The sequence below is a fragment of the Mus caroli genome, unplaced genomic scaffold, assembly GCF_978045245.1.
Source record: "Mus caroli unplaced genomic scaffold, Mus_caroli_1 scaffold_1, whole genome shotgun sequence".
Taxonomy (NCBI): domain Eukaryota; kingdom Metazoa; phylum Chordata; class Mammalia; order Rodentia; family Muridae; genus Mus; species Mus caroli.
The window spans coordinates 813,473-838,535 of NW_028227256.1; the positions used below are offsets into that span (position 1 = coordinate 813,473).

Consider the following 25,063-nt stretch of genomic DNA (forward strand, 5'->3'; position numbering starts at 1 on the left):
ATAGAGGAAATGGCAGGGCCAATGCTCTGTTAACAGCCCTTAAGGGCTGTTTGGCTTGGTTTGTGATGGAAGGTCCTCAATATTTTCAATGGTTGCTGCTCCTGAGATGGTCTCAAAAGAAATTAGCATGCAACGTTAGACAGTGAAGGGCTACTGGGACTGTGATGCCATGTGGTTCTTTCTCCAAACTCACGTTTTGAGCTCATAGTCTGTCTGATGCTGCAGAAAACTTCTGCATAACACCTACTGTAATACTGGACAGGCATCATGTTAGCAGTGACCATACTTCCTGGAGTTGGCCTGGACACTGACATGCATTGCTATGCCACAGGCATCATGCCATTCACACATAATAGAACAAACAGAAATTAATAATGCATCTAACTACTGTTAGGATGAGGGTAAAGTCCTCTAGTAGTTTAAATTTTAATTCTACTCACTTAATCAATCATTTGGTACTCATCATAAAATACTGTCTTAAATGCTGAGGGCTGCTATGAACACATCTGTAGTGTCTTTACACACGCACACACACACACACACACACACACACACACACACACACACACACGAAAGAATTCAGAAAGTGGCAGCATTGAGGAATGTAACTAACAAGTATGCATCAGCCAGAATTAATAACTTGCTGTAGCCCACAGAAAGTAGGAGAGGTTCCTGAGCAAGTATGAGCCCCACAGAAAGGATAAGCCCTGCAGAAATATTGGATCCTATTAAGCACATAGGAAATCTGCCCACAGACCCCGGGGAACCTAGAAGCCATGGCCTCCCTTCCTGCTTCCCTCTTCTATTCTATATTTAATTTCTTCACACTTTTTCAGGAAAGCTCTTTCCTGAATCCAAAGTGAAATCACAGAAAAGCTTAAAAAGACTATGACTTAATCAAAAAAGGAAAGGAAAAAGAAGGAAGGAAAGAGAGATGGGGAGAGAGAGAGAAGAATAAAGAAAGGAAGGAAGGAGAGAGAAAAGAGAGAGTGGGGGTATTTTGCCACAGAGCACACAACCTTGGCATTAGATCCAGATGTCACATGAATTCTTCATTATTAGAGCTTCTTAGGCCTGAAAGTGGGTTTTCAGAGACTACATCTTAGCCAGGCAGTCTGTTACTTTCCCCATAAAGCATAGAAAAGCCCATGTCTTTACCAAGTCTCTGAAAGCATGTCCAGAACTAGGGAGAGCTACACGCTGCCCATTCATGAGTTGTCCTCGCTCTAATCACACACAATTTATTTTCACTACAGAGAAGCAAAGGTCTCAATCCTTCTAAAAGCTAGGAGGCCTCCACCAGATGGAATGACTAATTCTGTTTGATGAAATCAGGAAGGTGTTAATGCCTTTCTCAGACAGATAGCTATTTGAGAATTGTCAGAACACACCAAAACACCACACAAAACTTCAGTTTCCTGAATAACCTGTCAACAATTATAAATCTACCTACTCCTACAACTACTAAAGATATAAAGCCAGCTTAGGAACAGAAAAAAATGACTGTCTGCTCATCAGATGAACAGGTGTAAGTAATGCTTGTTTGACACCAGATGCCAACATTTATCACAAAAGTGTTTCTATCAAGAATTAAATGAATTGGAAAACACCCAACTAAATAACTTGGGTTAAAATTATTCACATGGGTGGGTTGGAAGGTGGTGGTGCATTCAAAACCAGCACTCAGGAGGCAGAAGCAATTAGATCTCTGAGATCAAGGTCAGCCTGGGCTATAGAGTAAGGTCCCGGACAGCCAGGGATATGGGAAGAAACCCTGTCTTGAAACAAACAAAGAAGTATTCACATGGCCACATTTTCGCCACTCATCTAAAAGATGAGAAAAAATGTAAGTTATTTTCTGCCTTTAAAAATTACAAAAATAGTTTATCTCAATTCTTGATATAATTATAGCAATTAAAATAAAAACGCTAACACCTTCTGTGTGTGTGTGTGTGTACATGGGTGTATGTGATGTATATTCATGTGTGTGCATGTTCACTGTGGAATTTTATCCTAAGAGAAAAAGCATTTATTTATTTGCTTTCAGTTACTGGTTTTGTTTTAAGACAGGTATTATGTAGCTCAGGCTGGCCTTGAACTCCTGATTCAATTTTCTCTACCTGCTAAGTGCTGGGGTTATTCTTAGGTGTCAAACACCCTTAATTTATGTGGTTCTGGGTAGTAGTAGATATGCATGCCAGTCAAGCTATTCTGACAGCCTCATACAGCTACACCTTAAAGTAATAACTACTAAGCAACTTAATTTATCCACAAGAAATAATTAGTTCCAAAGGTATATGGAAATTTTTCTTCTAATACTTTTTGCTTTCACCTTGAAAATACAGAACTGGTACTAGAACTCAATGTCTGGTATCTTAGGATAATTTCATACAACTACCTAGTAGAATAGTATTCTGGCCCTTGCTCTTGTGAAGATCATATGCCCCAGTACAGGGGAATGCCAGGGCCAGGAAGCAGGAGTGAGTGGCTTCAGGAGCAGGGTGGGGGGAGGGAATAGAAGACTTTGGGGATAGCATTTGAAATGTAAATGAAGAAAATATCTAAGAAAAATTTAAAAAGAATGATTTAGCTTTTTAATAGTTTATAATGTATTGAGAAAATTCATATGATGTAGCATGCATGGTTCCTAAGTAATAAATTACTACCTAGCTGTACAGTGTCTGCAACTTGAATGTATTTGTGTCATCTGGAGTCTTCATCTGTTCTCCCAACAGAGCTTTATCTGGCGTATGGGGCAGGTGCTCAAGAGTTAGCAAGTACAGGATGAAAGCTGGTGTGGACATTTTAGGATCGAGATAGCAATTTCCTATAAGACTGAGCATTCTTCTCCTATATAGTCCAGCAGTTGGGTTACTTGGACTCAACAAAAAATGAGATAAAAACATATGTCCATGTAAAACACTGCATGTAGCAAACACAGAAGTGGATGCTCACAGTCAGCTATTGGATGGATCACAGGGCCCCCAATGGAGGAGCTAGAGAAAATACCCAAGGAGCTGGGGGGATCTGCAACCTTATAGGTGGAACAACAATATGAACTAACCAGTACCCCCTAGAGCTCGTGTCTCTAGCTGCATGTGTATCAGAAGATGGCCTAGTCGGCCATCAGTGGAAAGAGAGGCCCATTGGTCATGCAAACTTTATATGCCTCAGTACAGGGCAACGCCAGGGCCAAGAAGTGGAAGTGGGTGAGTAGGGGAGTGGGTAGGGGAGCATGTGGGGGACTTTTAGGATAGCATTGGAAATGTAAATGAAATAAATACCTAATATAAAATAATACAAAAAAATAATTAGAAGGAAAAAAAAATAAAACAAAACACTGCATGTAGATATTTATTGAAGCTTTTTTCATAATTAGTACACATTGGAAACAATCAACATATCCTTCAGTAGATGGATGAATAAACTAGTGATTAATCCATATAACGGAATGTTATTCATAAGTTTAAAGTGATAAGTTATCAAGCTACTGAAAGATATGGAGGAACCCCTAATGCATGCTGCTGTGAAAGAGACAATAGACAGCAACATGCAAGTGGGATTTCAACTGCAGGACACCTTGAAAAAAAAAAACTGTAGACAGACACAAACATCAGTGGGTTTGCACATCCAGGTTTGGAGCAGAAGTCAGGAGTGTTGAAGACCATGCCGTGAGAAAGTAGGCCTTTCACAGCTTCCCACCCTAACAAGCCAAATGGCCTTGTGCTAAGGAGCTGGTCATCACCCCCTCCTCCCTATTCCCTTCCTGGCACCTGAGGCTGTAAAAAGCTGAATTATAGTCCCCTCTTCCTTATCTCTTCTGACTCCCAAGACTTCTAAGGACACGAGTTATGTGCTGAGCCCAGCCTGACACCCAGGGCTGTTAAGGAGGAATCTACATTCTGGAGATAAGACTCAGAGTGCCTCCTGCCTGCAGCCTGAATTCAGTCTTCAGGTTCCCAGATGCCCACTTCTTTGTTCTTAGTTAATTCCCCCTCAACCCCTCCCTATTTCCTTCGCTGTGTGCTTAAAACCTGGTGTTTCAGCCTAATAAACTGAGACCTTGACAGGAATCCTCCTTGGTCTCCGCTTCTCTTTCTAGATCATTTCTCTTCAGGTTTGCGGTCCCCCTTGCATCCACGAATAACTGGGTCCTGCTATATGGGACACAGGAGAATAATTAAAGAGAGCAGAGGAGATTTGAGAGGAAACAGCTAAACTAGTCTTTATGGTAATATAATGGTAAATACATGCCCTTAAACACTTCTGAAGCCCATAAAATATACAATTATAAGTTGTCACCTTACAAGAATATGTCAATAGTCATATTAATTGGAACAAATGTACCATGCCAACCACAACAGGGGAACCTCCAAGTGGCATCTGGGGAAAGTGACGGGGGCACCAGGGACATTCTGTACTTCCCAGGCAACTTTTCTATAAAGTTACTGCTCAAAGGAATTTACAGTGGAATAAAAAGAGGAGGTCTCAAAAGTCCCTTCCTTGGAAGGCTGTTTATGGAGCTGTTTTGAGCCATTACATAAAAGCATCAAATGGTGAAGATTCATCACACCCTAATAATCTAAATGGTTTACATTCAGGGTGTCCCTGTAACTCATCTACACATATCTTATCTAGGTTTGAATTCACATCTCTGCACAGAAAAAAAAGCAAAAACTTCTTCTGACATTGGAGCCTGAGCAATAGTCAAAATGGGGCTGGAATTTTGACTTAGGTCTTTTTAGCCTCATAAATAAATAAATAGCAAAATTAGGCATCTCTGGCTCAGGAAACGGATCACTCAGCAGGCTGTGTTCCATGAACCTCCAACTTCTCTTGAGAATGTTCTAGCTAACTTGTAAGATCGTGAAAGCCAGCCCTCCTCATGTGCATGCGTTAATAGCCACTATGCAAGTTCAGGGTGATTATTACTGACTTGTTACATGCCCATTAATTATCCGCTACACTGTATTTAGATGTAGTCTGGTAAATCTTTTTAATTGCCTAGGCTGCATTTACCAAGCATCTTTATTTAACATGTTCCTAACTCTGTTTATGTTTATGCCTTTTCCGATAACTCATTAAATAGAGTCTTTAACTACCAGTACCCGACTCTTTAGTGATAACTCTGTCATACCCACCTCCCCGCATTTATTTTGTACATTCATTGTAGCATACTTTAAAGCTCTTAAGTCCTACTCCCAGCCATGTTTTCATTTCCCTGACTCTGATGAGCACATGGGCACCTTCCTCTTACACTGCTAAAGTGAAGTTGTAAAGTAGCATTATACAAACAAGTATTTGACTGCATTCTGAATCTCTCCACTACACTCAAGGTCACTTGTCTAAAAAAAAAAAAAAAAAAAAAAAAAACCACACACAAAACAACAACAACAAAACAACAACAACAACAACAACAATAAACTTGTTCAGATCCCTTGGAAAGTCACTCTTAGCCCTGTTCAAGTTCAGATCCAACTGCCCTTCCCACTTACTAGAATCCTTTGCTGCAGACATGTTGTTTTAGCCCTTTATACAATAAAAGAATGCTCCTGTGTCCATTGTGATGGTTTGTATAAGTTTAGCCCAGGAACTGACAGTATTTGGTGTGGCCCTGTTGGAATAGGTGTGGTCTTGTTTGATTATGTTTGTTACTTTGGGCATGGGCTTTCAGACTCTCCTATCTGCCTAGAAGCCAGTCTTCTCCTAGTAGGTTTTAAATGAAGATGTAAAGCTCTCAGCTCCTTCTACACCATGCCTGCCTGGATGCTGCTGTGCTCCCACTTTAACGATGATGGACTGAACCTCTGAAACTCTAAGCCAGTCCCAATTAAATGTTATCCTTATAAGAGTTGCCTTGGTCATGGTATCTGTTCACAGCAATGAAACCCTAACTAAGACATGCACGTTCTTTCTTTGTGCTTGGTATTTGTTCAGTGTAACTCAGTAACTCCCACTTACTCTATTTTATTAAGCAGTTCTGTCCTTAACCTTCAGAATGTAGGCCACTTTTGAACTATAATCTATTAGAAATTACAGCAACTCTTACTAGTCAGGGGAAACCTGGAATAATCTAGTATTTCTGGTATATTTATTCTTGGCAAAAAATGCCATTGAATTAAAAAGGAAAATGATAGTGGATGTGTTTAATGGAATGTCACAAAAACAATAAAGTAGGATCAGTGTGCAGCTAGAGAGCCCTATCAACACTAGTCAGTCCACATTCAAGGGGCACCTTGGATTTCTTTTGATTGTCAGATGTGTCTGATTCTGAAATTTTTGAATTGCTTGCAAATCTAGCATTTGCATATGCTTGTCCTCTGAGAGAGATCTCAGGAGATGAATTTCAAGTAATGCCACATACTTGAAGAGCAGGTAAAGGAGAAAAGAGGGGGAGTTCTTCTTTGCCTTTGAGTCTGTGGTAGAGTTAATTCTTAAGTTATGGGATATAACTAGCATGATTTGAAGCATGATTACCTGAAAATGAGAACACAAATACAGGCTAATTACATGCTATTCACGTGGGAATGAACCTTAGACATTATTTTTTATTGTCATAAAATATCCACACATATTAATAGAGGTTTGATAAAATTGTCCTACATTGGGGAGACAACACCCTCAACTATAAACTACATGTGTCTTACATTGGGGAGACAACACCCTCAACTATAAACTATAGCATTGTAGTTGTAGGAATGAATTACCTCTTTTAGATTTGTTAGCTAATGGCTTCACAAAGATCCCTACCCATTACAGGCTCCACTCTAAACTTAAGGGGAATACAATATCATTGAAGTCACATGTTTGAAGCACAAAACATGAAGACACTAGAATGTGAATGCCTGAGGAGAAAAGAAATCTGAATCTTCTTTAACCTGTAGTTATAGGCAGTTAAGAACCACCCAATAAGGATACTGGGAACCAAAATTGGGTATTCTGAGAGAGAAGTAAGTTCTCTTAATGTCTGAACCATCTTTCTAGCTCTTAGTACATTTTAGTTGCACATTTCTGAATGGAAACAATATATACTTTCTTCCTAATAGGTATCACATAAGCATGAAGCATTATGGATGTAATTGATCCACAATTTCTGTACTTGAAGTTTGGTCTATCACATCAATATCAGTCATAGTTTATAAAAATAACCCAATCCAGATAATAAACAGGGAGGCTTCCCTGAGTACATAATTCAATAAACTATGAGATGAGGATCTATATTCAGTGTAGAACTGCAAGGGACATCAGCTGAGCTGACCCTGTTCTCTCTTATTTTAAAGTGCAGAAGAAAAGAGCAAAGCCAAGACTGTGTGTCTCCTACTCTCATTGTCAGGAAAACATTTATAGTTGATCTTGACTAGTTTCTACTGGTGGCATTGTAAAGACAAATTCCCTGAGGTCCTCAGCATAGTTGGCTATTTTGGCAAGTAGGGAAATATTTCTCCACCTCACAGTCTTGTATTAGTCTCAGAACAGTAATAAAGAAGGGAAGATTGAGGCTTGATAACATAATGTTGTAGGTAAACATAGGTGTTTGCTATTTGGTCCCTCTGAGAACCCGGGCAAGTCTCTATTCTTTTCTGAACCTCAGATGGGACATCTTACAGGACATCTACATTGGTTTTTGCAAAATAGCATCCTTAATATCCTCACCAAATGATGTTTATTGTATACCAAACAAGCCCACCATGCTACTAGCCATTAAGCAGAGGAAAGGTAGGAATCACAATAAGCTTCCACATAGAAAGGGATTTTGTCCCCCAAAGAGTCAGAATACATCAGTAGGTCATTTATTTTGTAAACTCCATTGTTGACCTGCCTGTCTTCCCAATTATTTGAGACATTTCATTTTAGACTTCTCTTTTTCTTTCCTCAAGAAGCTCTGACATTCTGAGGCTAACAATGTCTAATAGAAACAGAATGAAAATTGCGTATGTAATTTTATGTAATAGCCATAATGTAAAAATAGGAAAAGAGGGCTGGGCATGTAGTTCAATATATGTTTAGTATACACAAAGCATTAATATACACATACACACACACACACACATACGTACAGAGAGAGAGAGAGAGAGAGAGAGAGAGAGAGAGAGGGAGAGAGAGAGAGAAAATACAAGTGAAATGTATTTTAATCATGTATTTTATTTAACTCAATAAACATAACCCATCATGAGTTTAACCTATAACCAGTGTAAAATGATTAGTAGGCACCCATTTTCCTTTTGTCATACCAAGTTCCTCAGGTACCCATGTAATTACTCATGTTGACTCAATCACATCTCAGTAGGACACAGATTTATTTTAGATGATTTATAGCTGTTTATCAATTGTAGCTAACAAACCAAAACCCCACAGTGGTCTGCAGCCTAGGGCCATTACCACAGCCTTCTGATTAACATCACCTCTTCCAGTGAGGGTTGAATCATGTCCTAGCACCTAAAGGATGGGGACCCTGGTAGCAAGTGTAACACGACAGCAACACCACATGCTGCAGGAAGGAGAAGCCAAGGGAGAAATATTGAGAAAAGTAATACTTCTGGTGTGGCCACACTTCTCTTGGCTGCTAATATAAATGGAGGAAACTGAACCATGCACAGATATAATATGTATTAGGTCACCATTTCACTATCATTCCATTATAATATATAGACACAGGGCAGACAAGATGGCTCAAGTTAGTACACAAGCCTGTTGACCTGAGTTCAATCCCTGAAAGCCATATAAAGTTAGAAGGACAGAACCAACTCCAGGAATTTGATCCCCTTACTTCCACATGCACCTTCTGATATGCATGTCTCCACCATCAACCATATATTGACTATAGTAGTAAAATACATTTAAAATAAAATAAAACAAAGACACCTACCTATTTTGCCATTTTGTTGAAGGTTGCATTTCTCAGTTGGGAGGACACCAGCACAGTTATTTCTCATACCATGACTGTGGCTTGGTGGCCACACAGGTTGTGAGGCAGTGAACTGAATGGCAATGTTTGTTCATTAGAAAGCACTGCTTATTGTACATTAATACCCAGATAATTTGTGGCTAGAATTTGTAATTGTTTTAGGCCTAAAGACATAGTTCCTGCTTCAGACTTCTTTCCCAATACAGACAACACTGAAAATGTAAATTGGGTGACCTCCAGACATGTCCTCACTCTGTGCCAAAGGGAAGCTCATATGGTCTTTGTTGGTCTTTAAGACAATTCCTAATTCAGAAAAATATGAGTGGTGTGTCACTACAAGCCCATTCTGCTTCTCTGAGCAAATGCATGTCATTTGTACCCCATTATATCCTCCCAGTATCACTTACTTTGCATTGCTTGCTTTCCTTAGCATCCACCTCCTACACTACCCAAGTGTGGTACTTTTCATACCACCAAGCTGGCAGTTCCATCCCTCAAGACAGAAGTTACACAGGACTTTGACCCTATATGAACCTGCAAAAGAAAGACACTCAACATATCAATTTAACTTCATTGAGGTCAATTCTCAGACATGAAAAACATGAATCCTCAGGCATTTCTTAAAGTGTGTGTGTGTGTGTGTGTGTGTGTGTGTGTGTGTGTGTGTGTGCACGTGAGCATATGTGTGCACTTGAGTTCAGATCCCTGTAGAGGACAGAGAGGGCACTGGGTACCTTGAATATGGAGTTATAGCTGGTTGTGAGTTACCCAATGTAGGTGCTGGGAACTGAATTTAGGACTTTTATAAGAACAACTAGTGCTCTTAACCACACAGCAATCTCTCTAGCCCCAAACCCACAGACTTTAAATAAAGGTTTAAAAGGTTTTGATTCATTCACTAGAAGAAGACTTCATATTCTTGCTTAAGGTATTATCTACAAAGCAGTTTCTCTGTGTGGGGTGGAGGTGAAAGTGGGAAGTTGTAATGTTTGGATCATCCATTTTCTGATAAATTCCAACTCAAATTAGCCTTTCCTGAGCACTTAAGAGGAGAGGTTTGAAAGACCTTTGAAAGAACAGGTACTTCCTTGTATTTTTCAAGTCCTTGTGCTTACTAATCACTCAGGTCCTTTTTACAGTGCAGGTCATTAAGTTTGACATGGAACAGAGATATTGTTTTCCTGGGAGGCCCCTAAAGCTGCACATGCATAGGTCTATAGCACCCCCAGTACCAAGGCCACGGGTTTATTAGTACTTAAGACAGACTGGAAGGAGGAGCATGCTCATTCTTTAGCTAGTAAATTGCAAAGCTTTTTCTTTTCACATATTCTTATTATTATAAATTTAAACAAATGCATATGGATCCATAACTAAAGGCTTATTACTGGTCAATTATTTTTGTTCCAGTCCTGGAAAATTATGACAGTGAAAAATATAATTTAATCAAGGGCCTCTTATTGGCTTTGTATATCACCAATATTGTCAAGTGTGAACTTATATGGGTCTACCTCTCCTGTCTGCAGTAGAGTTAGAACTAAACCTCTAATTTTGGCCTTCTTCTCAATGTCTGATCATAAAGAAACTGTATATTCTGAGCAAAAAACAGACCTACTTCCATCTGGCTATATGTTTTGAAGCACAAGAGTTACACTTTGCATTTTGATGCCCTTAACTTTTAATTATGACGTACCTTTACCAAAGACCAAAAGGACCTGTGCACTGTGCTGTGTTCCTTCCCAACCTCAGATTAGGCACAGACCACACACAAATCCCAATTTCTTGAACAAAAGGATCCTTTATTAAACAGGATAGACAAGATGACTGAATCTCAATGGGCATGACCAGCAGCAGTTGGCTCTGCAGGAGTGTTTTCTTGTTTGTTTTGTTTCATTTATTTTGGTTTTGGTTTTCTTTGTTTTTGAGACAGAGGTTCTCTGTGTAATAGTCCTTGCTGTCCTGACCAGGCTGGCCTCAAAGTCACAGAAGGTGCTGGGATTAAAGGCATGTGCCACCACACCTACCTGACCAGGAGTAGTTTTTAATGAGAAAAAAATAGGGAATGGAAGTCTGTGCTATGGGGAGATGGTAAGTTCATCTTGGACACATTGGTCAGAATAGCTAAATAAAGAATTTTGACAGCTGGACCTTGGTAGTCAGCTTCAGGAACAAGGAAGTGGTCTAATAAGGGAGTCTATCCTTTCAGAAAGTGGGGTTTATGGTGGGGGAGGCAAGGCCCACAGATGCCATTATGGGGACTGTTAGAGTCCTTCAAAGGCTGATCATCCATAACCTGAAAAGTCTGAGTATGGAATGCTTCGAACTCTGAAACCCTTTGACTATAACCTGACACAGGTAGAAATCTCAGCTTGTGCATATGGATAATATCTTAGTTTGATTTCTGTTGCTGTGATAAAACATTCTAACCAAAAGCAACTTGAGTAGGAAAGGGTTTATTTGGCTTACAGGTTACAGTCCATCAGCAGGGGAAGTCAAGGTAGGAACTGAAGGCAAAATCCTGGAGGCAAGAACTGAAGCAGAGGCCATGGAGATGCTGCTTCCTGGCTTGCTCATAGGCTCTTGTGCAGCTTCCTGTTTTATACATCCAAGATGACCCGCCCAGTCATGACATTGTCTATATTGGACTGAGTCATCCACATATATCATCAATCAAGACAATGTCCCACAGACATGCCCATAAACCAATCTGGTGGAAGCAATCGGTTTCTTCTCCTCAGGTGTCTCTAGTTTGTGTCAAGTTGACAAAAACTAAACCATACAAGTGTTTGTGAGAGTTATGTCTGTTCTTTGATGTGTCAAGATAAGCAATTTGGCTTCATGAATAAAATTATTCTAAAAAATGCATAAAATTACAAACAACCATGTGTATAAACTGCATTGGAAGCATACATGAATTGTGTTCAGACTTGGATCCCACCCCTAAGGCTTTAATTATGCATATGTAAATATTCAGAACTCCATTAAAAAATGGGAAATCTAAGACAGTTTTCCTCTCAAAATTTTTGTTAAGGTACACTCAAATTTTACCACATATTTATATATGGCCCTTGTTCTACATTCTTTCCATTCAATGATGTGTGCTTGCTTGGCTCCTCTGAATGGTGATTTCCTATTTTGTTTTGTTTTATTTTGTTTTGTTTTGTTTTGTTTTGTTTTGTTTTGTTTCCTTATACTATAAAATTGTCAGTATGGTTTTTGATGCTGAGGTCCTGTTCTCAAATTGGATCTTGATCTGTCAGTAAAGAAAAGCCATGGGCCAATTGCTGGGTGGAAGGTACAGGTGGGTCTTCCAGTTCCCTGGAAGAAAAAGGGAGACACAAGGAAGGAAAGAAAGAGTTTTGCCATGCTTTGGAGGGAGAAGAAGCCAGAAGCTATGTAAGGTACACTACTACTATAGGTGGGTAGTCAGGGATGTTTGGCAGGAGCTAGATGGGGGTAGCCACTGATGTTTAGGACAGGTGAGAGGTACAAAGTTAAGAGTATTGATAAGGGCATAACTGTCCAGGCAAAAGATAGTAGCACCCAACAATTGTACCAAGAAGAGAAATTGAAAATGAACAACTGTGTGTGTGTGTCTTTTATCCAAGAATACAAGGGAAATTGGGTGGAGTCTGATAGTGTGGCCACTGCCTTGAAGAAAGGTGAGTAGAACAAAGGTACAACACAAAATATCAAGTCAAAAACTTTCTGACAGTGCAGCCCACTGGCACTCTGAATATTGAGTATGTCTCATTAGCCTGATCACTTCTGCAACTCAAACTTTGCTTCTTTTTGCAGACACACCTAATAGGAATTTGGGAAGACTAATAAAGCACTACTCTAAGCTTGATGGTGACATAGTTTAATAATGCCATCATTGTTGATTCACCACTCCTGATCCTAAGATTTGAAAGCCCACCTACTAGATATGGAATAAAATTCTCTGATTTTGTTTACTTCCCTCTTTGCTAAATTTCTTCTTTCTCCAGCTAATAGAAGTGGACCTATGGATAGTTCTTATGTCCAAACCAGAGAATGTTTGGGTATGATTGTCTGATAAAATCAGGCTCCTGCCTCCCTACTCAAGTGATTTCAATCTTAAGGTGGGAAAATAACATTACTTTAGCTAACTTGTTGTTGCTGTTTGTTTTTCAAAATAAAAACATATCTAATGTGTATGCTCTCATTAGTCAGTGCCAGGCTACTATCTTAAGTCTTGAATAAATGTTGAGCCAGACCATCACTTTATCAGTAGAAAAATAACCACCACAGGTTACTTGTGACTGCCAATTTTAATAGTAGTATCTCCCTTAGAAATATAAAGCCTCAGGAGATTCACTTCTCATCTGTGCTACAGTACCAGCTACAATGGTGATAAATTGTTTGGGGAAAGCCTTTTTGAATTGACCTACATTTTCTAAATGATGGATATTAATTTTACTTTTGCAAAACAGGAAATTAATTAACAAGCTGAAAGTCTATTAAGACAAAACAAGCCTTTCCAAGTTCTTTCCTCTGCTTCCCTGAAGATCCCTTCTGTAACACTGTCACAACAATAGAATGTAGTGCCAGGAACTAATGGTAGACTGCCTTGGGACCATTATGCTCCAACTGCCCCCTTGGCTTTGATTGTTTATTCTCTGCTACAAGAGAGATAGGAGATCTGAAAAGAATTGAGCCTCGAACTGAGATCTTTATTCATGACTATTGTCAAAGCTGCAAAGGGAAAGGGAGAGTCAAGTTGTGCTTTCAACATAAATGAAATCTCTCAGATTGGTAGCTCAGATAGGTGTTGTCCCTTATAAATATAGTACACTTGATAGGAAGTTAAAGCAAAATCATCTAAAGTCTTCTACAAGGCATATTCCCTGTCTACCCCACTTTTCTATATGTGGATGACTTTGTTTGAATCATCCTTACATACCTCACACATTGCCCACTGTTGTGCTTGTACAAAAGGAATCCCCTGGCAAAGAAATTCAGCATGTGTGTAAATGGAACAAAAGAAGCAGAACCAGTTCAAGCAGTCTGCTTATGAATTACAAAGGCTGGGACATACTTTGACATATTACTCAGTTCAGAATTCTTAAAATAGGTGCTTAATTTTTTTTTTACAACTTTTAAAATCTCAAATGTTGGCATGGAATTAGAATTTACTCTATTCAGGAATCCAGATAGCTCCTACCCAAGGAAGGTTGATGCATGCATCTTTTGTAACAGAGTGCAATCTGTCCCCAAATGGGCCTGAGTATGACATCTCACAGAGAGCTTAAATTCAGTTTCCAGCACATTGTCAGTGACAGTATAACCCAATTTTAATTGTAAAGTAAATCTAGCTTTGGCAATGGTCTTCTTACTATCTGTGCAGAGAACTTATCCAAAGCCTCAGAAGCACTGTTCTTATTTGTTAATGACAGAGCTCCAGCTGGCCACACTATTTGTAGATGGCAATTTTGAATTCCCAAGTCTGTTTTAGAGTTGGTGAATACAGCACTTTTAGCATCCATTTCCAATAATTTAGTATGTGCTTTCATGAGAAATTTTATTTGTTTGGAACTAAAATTTGAGAATGACATAATGTCAGGTGCATTACAGTTTATAGTTCTTTCCTCATGCGCAAGTTATGTCAGTTTATAGAAGTTCTGACACCATTACTATCAAATCTGAAAAGGCCACTGTAAATCCCTGGTGACTTACAGAAACAAAAGAGTCTATTTCAAGGGCCCTGAAGGAACTAGTATGGACTTCCTCATATATACACTCTGGGAATCAGACGCATAAAAGAATTTACAGCATGAATAGAATCAGAATTCTAGACTTTGAAAGAACTTTAGATAATATTTTTGATCATGGGTATCCTTTAAACCAGAACCTAAGAATAAGATAGATGAACTAAAAGATCTAAATTTTGAGGCATTATGGAAGCTGTGCTATATCTTATGTACAGAGTGCCACATATCCTAGCAAACACAGGTGAAGCTTCAGCTACTGCATGGCTAAGCTATCTCATCTGAAACCAGGTTTAGTTCGAAAGGATAAACGAATCTCTTAATATTCCCATCAGTTGCAAGCTAAACATAACTTTATCTGTCTGCTTGGGAGGTATACAAAGCTAATTGTGTCAGTTTAAATCACTAATTTCATCCACCTTAATCTTACTCTAGAGTCCTTTGACATCATCATTTTCTCTATGGATACTGTGTATATGGAATTATGGTTTATGACAGCAAGGCTACAAACTTTGAAAAGGAGATTGAGACCCCAAAAGACATCTTTCCACATGAAAGGATATTATCAGTCAAATATAAATGGGATTTGAAAACTAACACTGAACCCAAAGCTTCCCCAAGCTCACTGCTCTATTAGCAAGAATAGAGCAGTAACCTGGGCTTCTAGATGCATTTTTTTCCTTCAGATAGTGACTATAAAAATAAAATTTACTCCTTCTTCCCTAGCATTTGCAAACTAAAAAAGGGTAGGCTAATTTATTCTATCCTTTCTAGAAAGCACTGCATCATTTCCAATACATTATACCATTTAAAAACAAAAACAAAAAAACAAACAGCAAACAACACAGCAGCAAGCACAGCCTGGGTTTTACCAACAGTTCATGACAAGCTGAGTGAGATTTGTTTTCTTTATGTAAACCATGAGAACTTCATCTAGACTCTGGTGGTCTCCTCTCCAATGGACCATATGATAAAGGTATTAAAGATACCTTCTAGTAGATGGAATGAGGTGAGGCTTTGTTAGGGTGGTCAAATTCATGAAGGATCCTGATCAAATATATCAAGAGCAGCCAAGAATTGTTGGACATGATTTTCCTTGAGATCTATCAAGAACTGCAAACTCAGAGCTGATAAGTACTTTCTCTTCTCACTACTAACTCTGTGCACTACCTCACACTTCACATTGTAGAGCAACCAATCCTATCCTAAGGACTGAGACTTGCCTTTGAAGGTCTAGTGAGTCTACTACATGACTTTCTAAAACTAGTAAAAGAAATGGGCAGTCTCATTAGCAAGTGAGTATATGAAGACAAGTCACTGCACAGTTAAATGGTAACTTGTGCTATTTAGACCTACAGATTATCTGGTTCATTATGTAAGTTGTAAAATGTTGTCAATGTGAATATTTAAAGATTTATTTATTATATTTGATGAGTGTTTGGCTTATATGCATGTCTGGACACTACATGTGGAGTGCCAGTGGAGGTTTGAACTGAGCATCAAATCCCCTGAGACTGCAGTTACAGACAGTTGTGAGCTGTCAAGTAGATGCTGGGAATTCAACAAAGGTCCCCTGCAAGAGCAGCCAGTACTCTTAACTAGTGAGTCATCTCCCAAACTCCAATAAGGATTTTTTTAAAGTAACTGATCAAAACCCTTCAAAATTACTACTACCTAAATGATTAATAGATACACAGTCACATAGGTCCTATATTCAATCACCTTATTAAGTTAGGCTGAGATGCTCTGGAGGAATAATAAGTATAAGATGTTCTTTCTCATGTAGCAAATAAGTTAGCTCTGAACTTTTCCTTTAGTTATCAGAAGAATGCCACACAGAGATACCTACCAATGGTAAATTATTCCAACTCACAGAGAAATCCAAGTAAATTCACAGGGAGCTCTTTCTGTGTGGATTTATAGCCATCAGCTAACTCCGAGATCACTCAGGGCCATTGCAGGGATTTGTGATGCTCCAGGGAAGAAAGTGGTGCCATAAAGCAACAGATAGCTTTAAACCAGCACAAGTGCTGGATTGAAGGAAAAAGTCTTTCTGCTTCCTTTACCCATAAAAAGCTTAGTTTGGAGCTGGATATAATGACGGAAATGGTCACAAAAGCTCAAGAAAAGAAAGAGAAACCCTTCAATATATGGGGTTTCTTTATAAATTTCAATAATACCCCAAATATTTCCACATGCAGCACACCCCTCCACTAACAGGACAATTGTTTCAACCTTAGCTCTAAGGTTTTTAGTTGTTGAGGCATCCCTCTAACAGAAAGTGGGTGTTTTTTGTTACCTGATTCCTTTTAAAATCTCTTTCCATGACTTGCATCCTTTTGTCTTTCTGTCTGTTTTTGTTAGTTTTATTGGTATAGATTCAAAGTGCTCCACCAGTGAAGCCACTGGCTCATACTTCCCTATTCATTTGGCAGACTGCCTCCACATTAGTTTATCTCTTTCCACGATAAGTCGATAAGTCTTCACCTTTCATCAGAGCACCCTAAGATTTTCCTACTTCTTTTCTTCCGCTACCATCACCCTCAGCTTTGCCAGCCATTTTTAGCTTGACTCATCCCCTCAACTGTGAATATTAAAGTCTAGAATCTACACAAAACCATGTGACCTACAGAGGATAATATTTAGAAGTCTCTGTTTCAATGTCCATATATGTAAAATGGATGTACTACCTCCAACATTAGTTGAGGATCAAATAAAAATATAGAACAAGCTTTTAATAGATTTTTTAAGTACTAGCAAAATTGTTTCTAACAGATCAAGAAATGTAAATATCTACCAAATCCTACCATATCCTACCATATTCTACCATATCCTAGGGGAAAATCTCTTTAAAACAACAGCAAACACTCAAATACATTTTGTTCCACAACTTTCTTTTGTATTATGTATAGACAGAGCTAGATAGTCTATTTCTTTGAGAAATAACCCTTCAATATATGGGGTTTCTTTATAAATTTCAATAATACCCCAAATAAAGCCCTGTGAGGTTCATGCATTTATGAATGGAAGAGATATTTTTGAATCAGAGGAAATAATGACATCTCTTCTGAGACTTTTAACTGTGAAAAATTGCTTTGAATAAAACAATGTTATAACACATTTGCAAGCCCTTGTCCTTTATAATCCTTCAAAGGTTCCTCCTAGACTTCAGAATAAAATCTCACTACCTTTCATTATCTAGTACAAAAAAATTATTCAGTCTTTTCTCTAACTACTCATCTGAAAACTGCATTTGGGAACACACAGTGTGTCCTGATCATTTTTTTTTTTTGATCAGTATTTATGCTTTGTGGTACTCAAGGCTCTAAAGTGAATCATAATGTTTTCTCATCATTTAAGCTTTTATAAAGACATCTTCTGCCTCACATAAACCATCAAGGTTGTTTTAATTTCTTGTTTCTATTGAAGGACTTAAACTTATTATTTTGTGTATATTCTGTCTTGAGAAAGCAGATACTTCAAAGTACTAGAATAGTGTATTTAGTATCTAGAAAAGTGTGTTAGTATCTAGACAAAAGTTAGTATGTAGATTAGTGTCTTTCACATTGTAGATATTCAATATAGGCTGATTAAATAAAATAATCTGTATTCACAAAGAAGAAACACAAATAGACAAAAAAAGGTTATTTAATTAACTAGCAAATGGCACCAATAATGTCAGGATTTAGGACTAATGCTGACTCAGTAATCCATATATTTTAGAAGTTTACAGGGTGACCTATGTTCTGTTTTGTGCATCTTATCTCTAGGAACAACATTATTTGCAATTGCTATTTGCACATTCACATACGTTGTACCACCTATTCATAAGAGCTAACATAGGATCATGCTACAAAGCCAGGACTCAATGAAACAACCCAGTGATGTAGCCAGAGTAGTATAGGACTGGACTGTGAGCACACGTCTGTAGTCTGCCCTTATCTGAAGTGTGTCTACTGAAGAGATCCCTCCACCAATCTAAACTGTAACTCTCTTTCTACCTTCCAACCTCAGAGCAGAAAAATCATCATTTTCACATACTGTTGTCATGATCTTCCAAGTGGACACAGGAAGTTAGCCAATATTATATCACTGTTTTAACCCAGGCTTAGGAATGGCACAAAATAACTTTCCTTTGCAGACCTTAACATTAAAGGCAGAGTTAACAGATGTGCCATTCATGATTCCCACTGGCTGATCTGCATTCTTCTGAAATTATATAAAGAGGATAATAAAGAGCATGTTCTCATTCATTTGCAGGCACAGTTCCTTAAAGCAATTGTTGCCCTTCCCACGTGGAAGCAAAAGCTCACTTCATTATTTTGTATGGCTCCTTCCCAGAACCACTTCCTATGACTTTAAAAGCTTCCATTAATTTCCCATTAGTAAACGTTAATTAAAATGAGCATGTATCATTGCTTTTAGCAGTTTTATTCATAATACATATGTAACACATGCAAATTTTGTTCACAATGTTTCAAGTGGCTTATTTCAGAACAAACAAACACATGGATGTTATTTTTAAAAGATTTTAGCTATAGAAAGATTTTAGACTCTGATCCTTCTCTAAAATACCTACAATTTCCTGACAATGCAATGAAAAGTTAGCAACCCTGATAAAAAAAAACTATCTTATCCAAGACAGCAGCGCTTTAAAACATGAATAATGACTTCTGGGCTCTAAAACACTCAGTACCCTGGTGTTAGTGCAGTATTTGGATAGAATGCTTTGAAAAGGAGAACTGGAACCGGCCAAGGAATGCTTCTAATTTAAAGATGTATGGTAGTCTAAAATGGTACACAGGATCCAATGCAATAATCTTAGGTGAGCCCCTTTCTACTAGTTATTATGAAAGGTACATGCCTCCCTACAAAGTTCTAGTCACATGTTTAACATGGAGAGACTGAAACATATCAAAAAAAGCATCTGAGCATTGAATTCCACATTCTGCCTCATTCTTTTCAGTTATATACATTCAGTCAAAGTAATTTAGAAGAATATTTTCAAAAAATAAAGAGGCTATTTTTAGATCACAGCTGTATAAGATTAACAGGAGATTACTCAAATATCTTCAGCAAAACCAAATAATGGGTTGTACAGCAATTCAGATTTCCACAGCGAACATCTCATTAGACAGTGATGAAAAAGGCCTGATAGTTCCAAAAGGAACAGTTCAACTCAGATGAGCTATTATCAAAATAAACCTCAGCATCTCTCAGGAATATTTTGTAGGGACCTTAACAAAAAGGGAGCCATGTGTTTCTCCAAGGTTCAACCAGCAACACAGTTGTCTGACAGACTGTGGTCTTCTTTATATGTTCAGCCCTACCCTTTCACCCTTTGCCCTTCATGGGCCCTTCATTAGATCCACTGACCCAGTGGCTACTGTCTCATTGTAATATTTTTCTCCACATTTTCATACTTCTCACTTTCTCAGCATCATTTCCTGAAGAGAAGAAGCATTATTTTCAATTGGTAAACTGTTTAGATTCAAAAGTCTAATAAATGTTACAATTAAAATGACTTCTTCAGTACACTGAGTTTAACACCACGTGCTTTTCAGAAAATGTCAATCTGTCGGAGGCACACACAGGTGTTTAGTGACAATAACTAATAAGCACTTATATTGCTGATTTACAGATAATTAAAAGGAAGTGATTTCAGAATATTTTATAGTTTTCACAAGTTACCAAATAGGTTGGTAAGTTTTTGGTACCACACTGCTAGATTAAAACTACTAATCCTGAATATCGTAGCCACTAAATAACTTCAGTACTTCAATAACCCTTCTAGTTCTTCCTCATAATTAAAGAATACCCAACTTGGACCTTCAATACTTTTCTGTAGGAAATTGAGACGCCACAGTTAAACTGATGTTTTAGAAAGTCTCCCAGAGTCTGAAATATATATGTTTCCACATCAATTTGTCTAACAGTACAGCATGCATCACTTTACCAGAAAGTATCTTCTCTAAATACGTTCTAAGGCAAGAGGTCTAGGGCCATGCTCACTCTGCTTTACAGATATTGGTTCTAGGAAGAGCAATGGGATTACTACAGTTACTCTCCTCAGACAAGGACGCTGTTGTTCGCCAGAAAGAGAAGTGTGTGAATCTATGCTACAAATGCTCTGAGCTGTTTCTTCATGGGATACTTCATCATGCCAATGGCTTAGAATGTCTTTCATCATTTAAAAAAAAAAAACAACCAAGCAAACAAACAAAAAACAAAAAACGTACAGGTGAAAGTACAGAGTTCAGGCCAGTATCAGCCCACTTGGTAGGAAGTTTCCACTCATTACACTACATAGTTACTACACTGCTTTAGAGCCAAGAAGTCTCTAGGGTAACAGCCTCTATATTTTTCTAAACATATATGTTTAATGTGTTAAACATTGTGTTCCAAAGCTTCTAAACACAGAGAAGTCAAAAGAATAGATTTCTGAGCATATTGTCCCACCACATTCCTACATCTGTGCAGTAATGCCTGAGTGATGGCTCCACCCTGCCCAACAAGTTAAGTCTTGCACTTCAGTGTATAAGCAAAGTGACAACTATGTAAAGAGACTTGGTGGATCAAGTGAGAAGCAGTAAATCAGCCAATGAAAATGCACAATTAAAGTTTGACCAATGTACTTGCTACCCCTTTTCTAAAGATTCCCAGTTACATGTGAAAGTCAAACTAGGGATGCTACCAGGTAACCAGAGGAGCAATATATACGTCAGAGTCTGATCACTTATGCACACACACTCACACACAACATAAATGATATATGTTCATTCATTATATATATATATATATATATATATATATATACATATACGTCAAATATTTATTAACACTACTTTGAGCTCAGTACTTCTTTAGCTGTTATCATCCAAATATGGGCACCTTTGAGCAGTAACAAGTCCTATTTAATTAGAATTGTAATCCTACTCAACCCCAGCACAAAGGAAACCATCCAAAGTACAACACACCAAGAATTCTACATAATGAAAATGACTTTTTAGTAAGTGTGAGAGGAATCCTCTACTAGTGAAATATTAAGTCTACAATCGGGGGAGAACTTGTAGCATACATAGAAAAGCTAGTCTATGAGAAGATGGGAAACGTGACAGACTACAAACACGTTCCTGCGTGCCCTTCCTTGGTTTCTTTTTCCTCACCTAGCATGAGTTAGGTAGGGAGCAGTTTAAAAAAGAAAATAACCACAGAGTGACTTGGCTTACTAGTCATTAGGAAAGATTTCATGCAAAAGTAGAACAGTGGACATGGTGGGCAGGCATGTAGGAACAGTAGTAGTCTCTCTCAACCCCCACCCTGATACAGTACCTCCAGATTTGGCCAAGCTGCAAGATGTGGATGAGTGACTGCAGGAGCCAGATGCAAAAGGAGCAGGACGCAGACCTGTGTTTGCCGCTGGTCCGGGTGGCCCCGTTGCTGTTGCTGCCGGTGTTGGTGGCGGCGATGTTGCTCTTGCTGGCGTTGGATGCTTGCCTCTGCGGCGTGGAAGGACGAACCTCGCCTTCCCCGGCTGCAGACCCACTGCTGACCACCGTCTTGCAATCTGCTCCAGCCTGCTGGCAGCTGGAGGTGGTGGTCGTGGAGCTGTCCTCGGTGCTGAAATCGTGCACAAACCAGCGGAAGCTGAACACTTGCACAGAAAGGGAGCCCAGCACCACGAAGAAGAGGGTGAGCCCAAACCACCAGCGCTGGCCACGCAGGTAGTAGTCCACCGCGAGCCAGATGTCCGTTCCCACATCCGCGAAGTACACGGCCACGGCGGCCAGGATCCAGAGGCAGTCCCACAGCGAGTAACGCCGCTGCTCCCTGCCCAGGCGCAGGCACAGCGCCGCAGAGCCCGCCCCGCTGCCCCGGCCGCCGCCGCCAGAGCCGCCCGAGCCAGCCGAGCCGCCGCTCCCTGCGCAGCAGCAGCAGCAGCGCGAGCAGCCACCGCCGTCCGGGCAGCAGCCGCCTCCGGCCGCCTCCGTGTCCTCGGCTCCGGACCCCGACGGCAAGCCTGGAGCCAGTCCTTGCACAGAGCCCGAATTGTCCGAGTTCTGCAGCGGGGTGAAAGCCACGTCGCTGCTCTTCTTCATCTTCAGCCTCCCGTCTGACTTAGCGGCCATGATGCCTCGGCAGCGGAGGAGAGCACTCCTTTATCTGACACCTGTCCCTGCTGTCTCCTCCTCCCGCCACCTCCTCGCCTCGCCCTGGCTTCCTTCCCCGGCCGCGCCGCTCCCCAGCTCCTACTCCAGCGCCCGCTCGCCCGCCGCCGCCCGCGGGGCTGGGCGCTGGGCCCGGCTAGCCGCACGCTCGGGACCCGCAGGAGCGCCGCCTGGCTGCCTGCGCGGAGCCCAGCTGCTCGCGCCGGCCCGCGCGCGCCCCTGACAGCCGCCCGCGCTCCGCGCCGGCCCGGCCCCGCGGCTGCAGCACGAGCCGCCGCCGCCGCCAGCAGCAGGAGCAGCAGCGGCCGCCGCGGAGCTCCTCGGACCTGCACATTCCTCTCCTCCCCTCGCGCGCGCTCCCTCCTCCCGCAGCCTCTCCTCCACCAGCTGACTCCGAGGGAGAGGATGACCTCATCCCTTCCCTTCCAGCTGCAGCCGCTCCCACCCCGGCTGGGGAGGGGCGAGAAGGAGGGCCCGGAGGAGGGGCCGGGATTGAGGGGAGCGGCGGGTGGGGGTGCCTGGCTGGCCAGTTCTGGGCGCGGAGGGCAACGGCAATCGGAGGCCCGGCCCAGGCTCGTGGGATATCGAAGAGCGTTGGGTGGATTTCCTCGAAGCTGGGGGGATGGGATGGGCAGAGCGCGCCGCGTGTTAGAGCCTTGGTGTTGGGTCACCGCCGAGGGTAGGGGGCAATGGACACAAGCGGGCGTGGCAGCAGCGAGGGCTGCGGAAGAAATGGTCTCTTTGTATTGTACCGGGCGCACTTGGCACCTGGCTGGGTGTGGTATGGTGCTAGGTGTGTTGCTGGCGAGGGTGAACACGCTTTAACTAGGAAGCTAGGGCTCCTGTACTGGCAGCGGTGGTGGGCGTGCCATGCTTCGGAGATCCTGGGTGGCACAGGACCTGCAGGGCTAGAACACCTAAAGCAAAGCTGGCAGCAGAAGGCGAGCCCTCGGGATAAGGAGAGGGCAGCCTCAGGGATGCTGTACTGCCAAACCCCAGCCTAGAGAAATGCGGAAGGCCCTATCTCAGGAGGTGGGTGCATGAAGCCCTGTCCCCGTGCGAGTTTAATGAGCCTGAGGCAGCAGCACTAGGCAGACACCATGGTGGGGCTACTCCTAACCGTAGGTGGGAAACGCTGCACTTCTGACCGCAACCTAGAGCGCGGAGGTGGGAGGAGGGACATGGCTAGTAACCAGGGAAAAGAGAACTAGCCCGGCCCTTGGACCCGCGCGGGGAGTGGCAGATCCCAAAGCTAATGCCACTTCTCTTATTCCAAAACTGCAATTACCTTCCCTTAAACCTATAAACGTGCAGACTTACTGTAGGGTCTCATAACTTCAGAAATGACTCAAATTTAATCTATTATCGAAGAGAATGTAATAAAATATGTTGCAGTTTAAAAACCAAAAAACAAACAAACAAACAAACAAACACCACCACCACCAAAACTACTTTAAATCCCAACAAAATATGGGATATCTTTTTTCTTTTTTTTTTTTTTCTTAAGTTAAGAAAACCCGTGCTTTAGCTTGCCTCACTTAGTTAGCTTTTCAAATGTAAGGGACAAAGAGGGTGATCCTTAAACTGCAATGTGACTCACACACTTTGAGTTCAGAGTAAGCTGGTGATACTGCAGGGAACAGTTCCAGTCAGCCTCTTTCCTTCCTTCCTTCCTTCCTTCCTTCCTTCCTTCCTTCCTTCCTTCCTTCCTTCCTTCCTTCCTTCCTCCCTCCCTCCCTCCCTCCCTCCCTCCCTCCCTCCCTCTCTCTTTCTTTCTTTTGGTTTTTGTTTTTTAGAGACAGGGTTTCTCTCTTGTAGTTCTGGCTGTCCTGAAACTCACTCTGTAGACCAGGTTGGCCTCGAACTCAGAAATCCGCCTGCCTCTGCCTCCCAAGTGCTGGGATCAAAGGCATGTGCCACCACTGCTCAGTCAGTGAGCCTCTTAATGGATCTGGAGATACAGGTTAACATTCCCTGTCCCCTGGGCTCTCCCCAGGGTAGTGTCAGGTGAGTTTTCATTCCTGCATAGTGACATTCTCTGAGTATAAAAACGCTCACTGACACACCACCTCGTGCTACAGCACTCCACCGCTTTAGCACCGACCTGACCAATGTGAGATTAATCTCACCCAGTGGATGCTCCAACAATTGTCCTCAAAGACTCGTGCCCAGGGCTTCTGCTGCTTGCTCTTTGCCTGACACCCTGGTATGTGGCCATTGGCCCACAAGTGGTTATATGTATGTGCTAAACCAATTTTTATAGT

The 25,063-nt window shown here is 40.9% G+C and overlaps 1 protein-coding gene across 3 annotated transcripts in view; it reads right to left on the minus strand.

The window, feature by feature from the left end:
* The window catches only part of Xkr4 (XK related 4), a 459,508-nt gene extending 436,493 nt beyond the window's left edge, over nucleotides 1-23,015 (minus strand). For all 3 annotated transcript variants that reach the window (XM_085835370.1, XM_085835368.1, XM_021171114.2), the window contains exon 1: nucleotides 21,964-23,015. In XM_085835370.1, coding sequence (XP_085691496.1) covers nucleotides 21,964-22,760 — 797 coding nt within the window. In that variant the 5' untranslated portion in view covers nucleotides 22,761-23,015. The remainder of the gene's footprint in view (nucleotides 1-21,963) is intronic.
* Nucleotides 23,016-25,063: the final 2,048 nt, after the last annotated feature.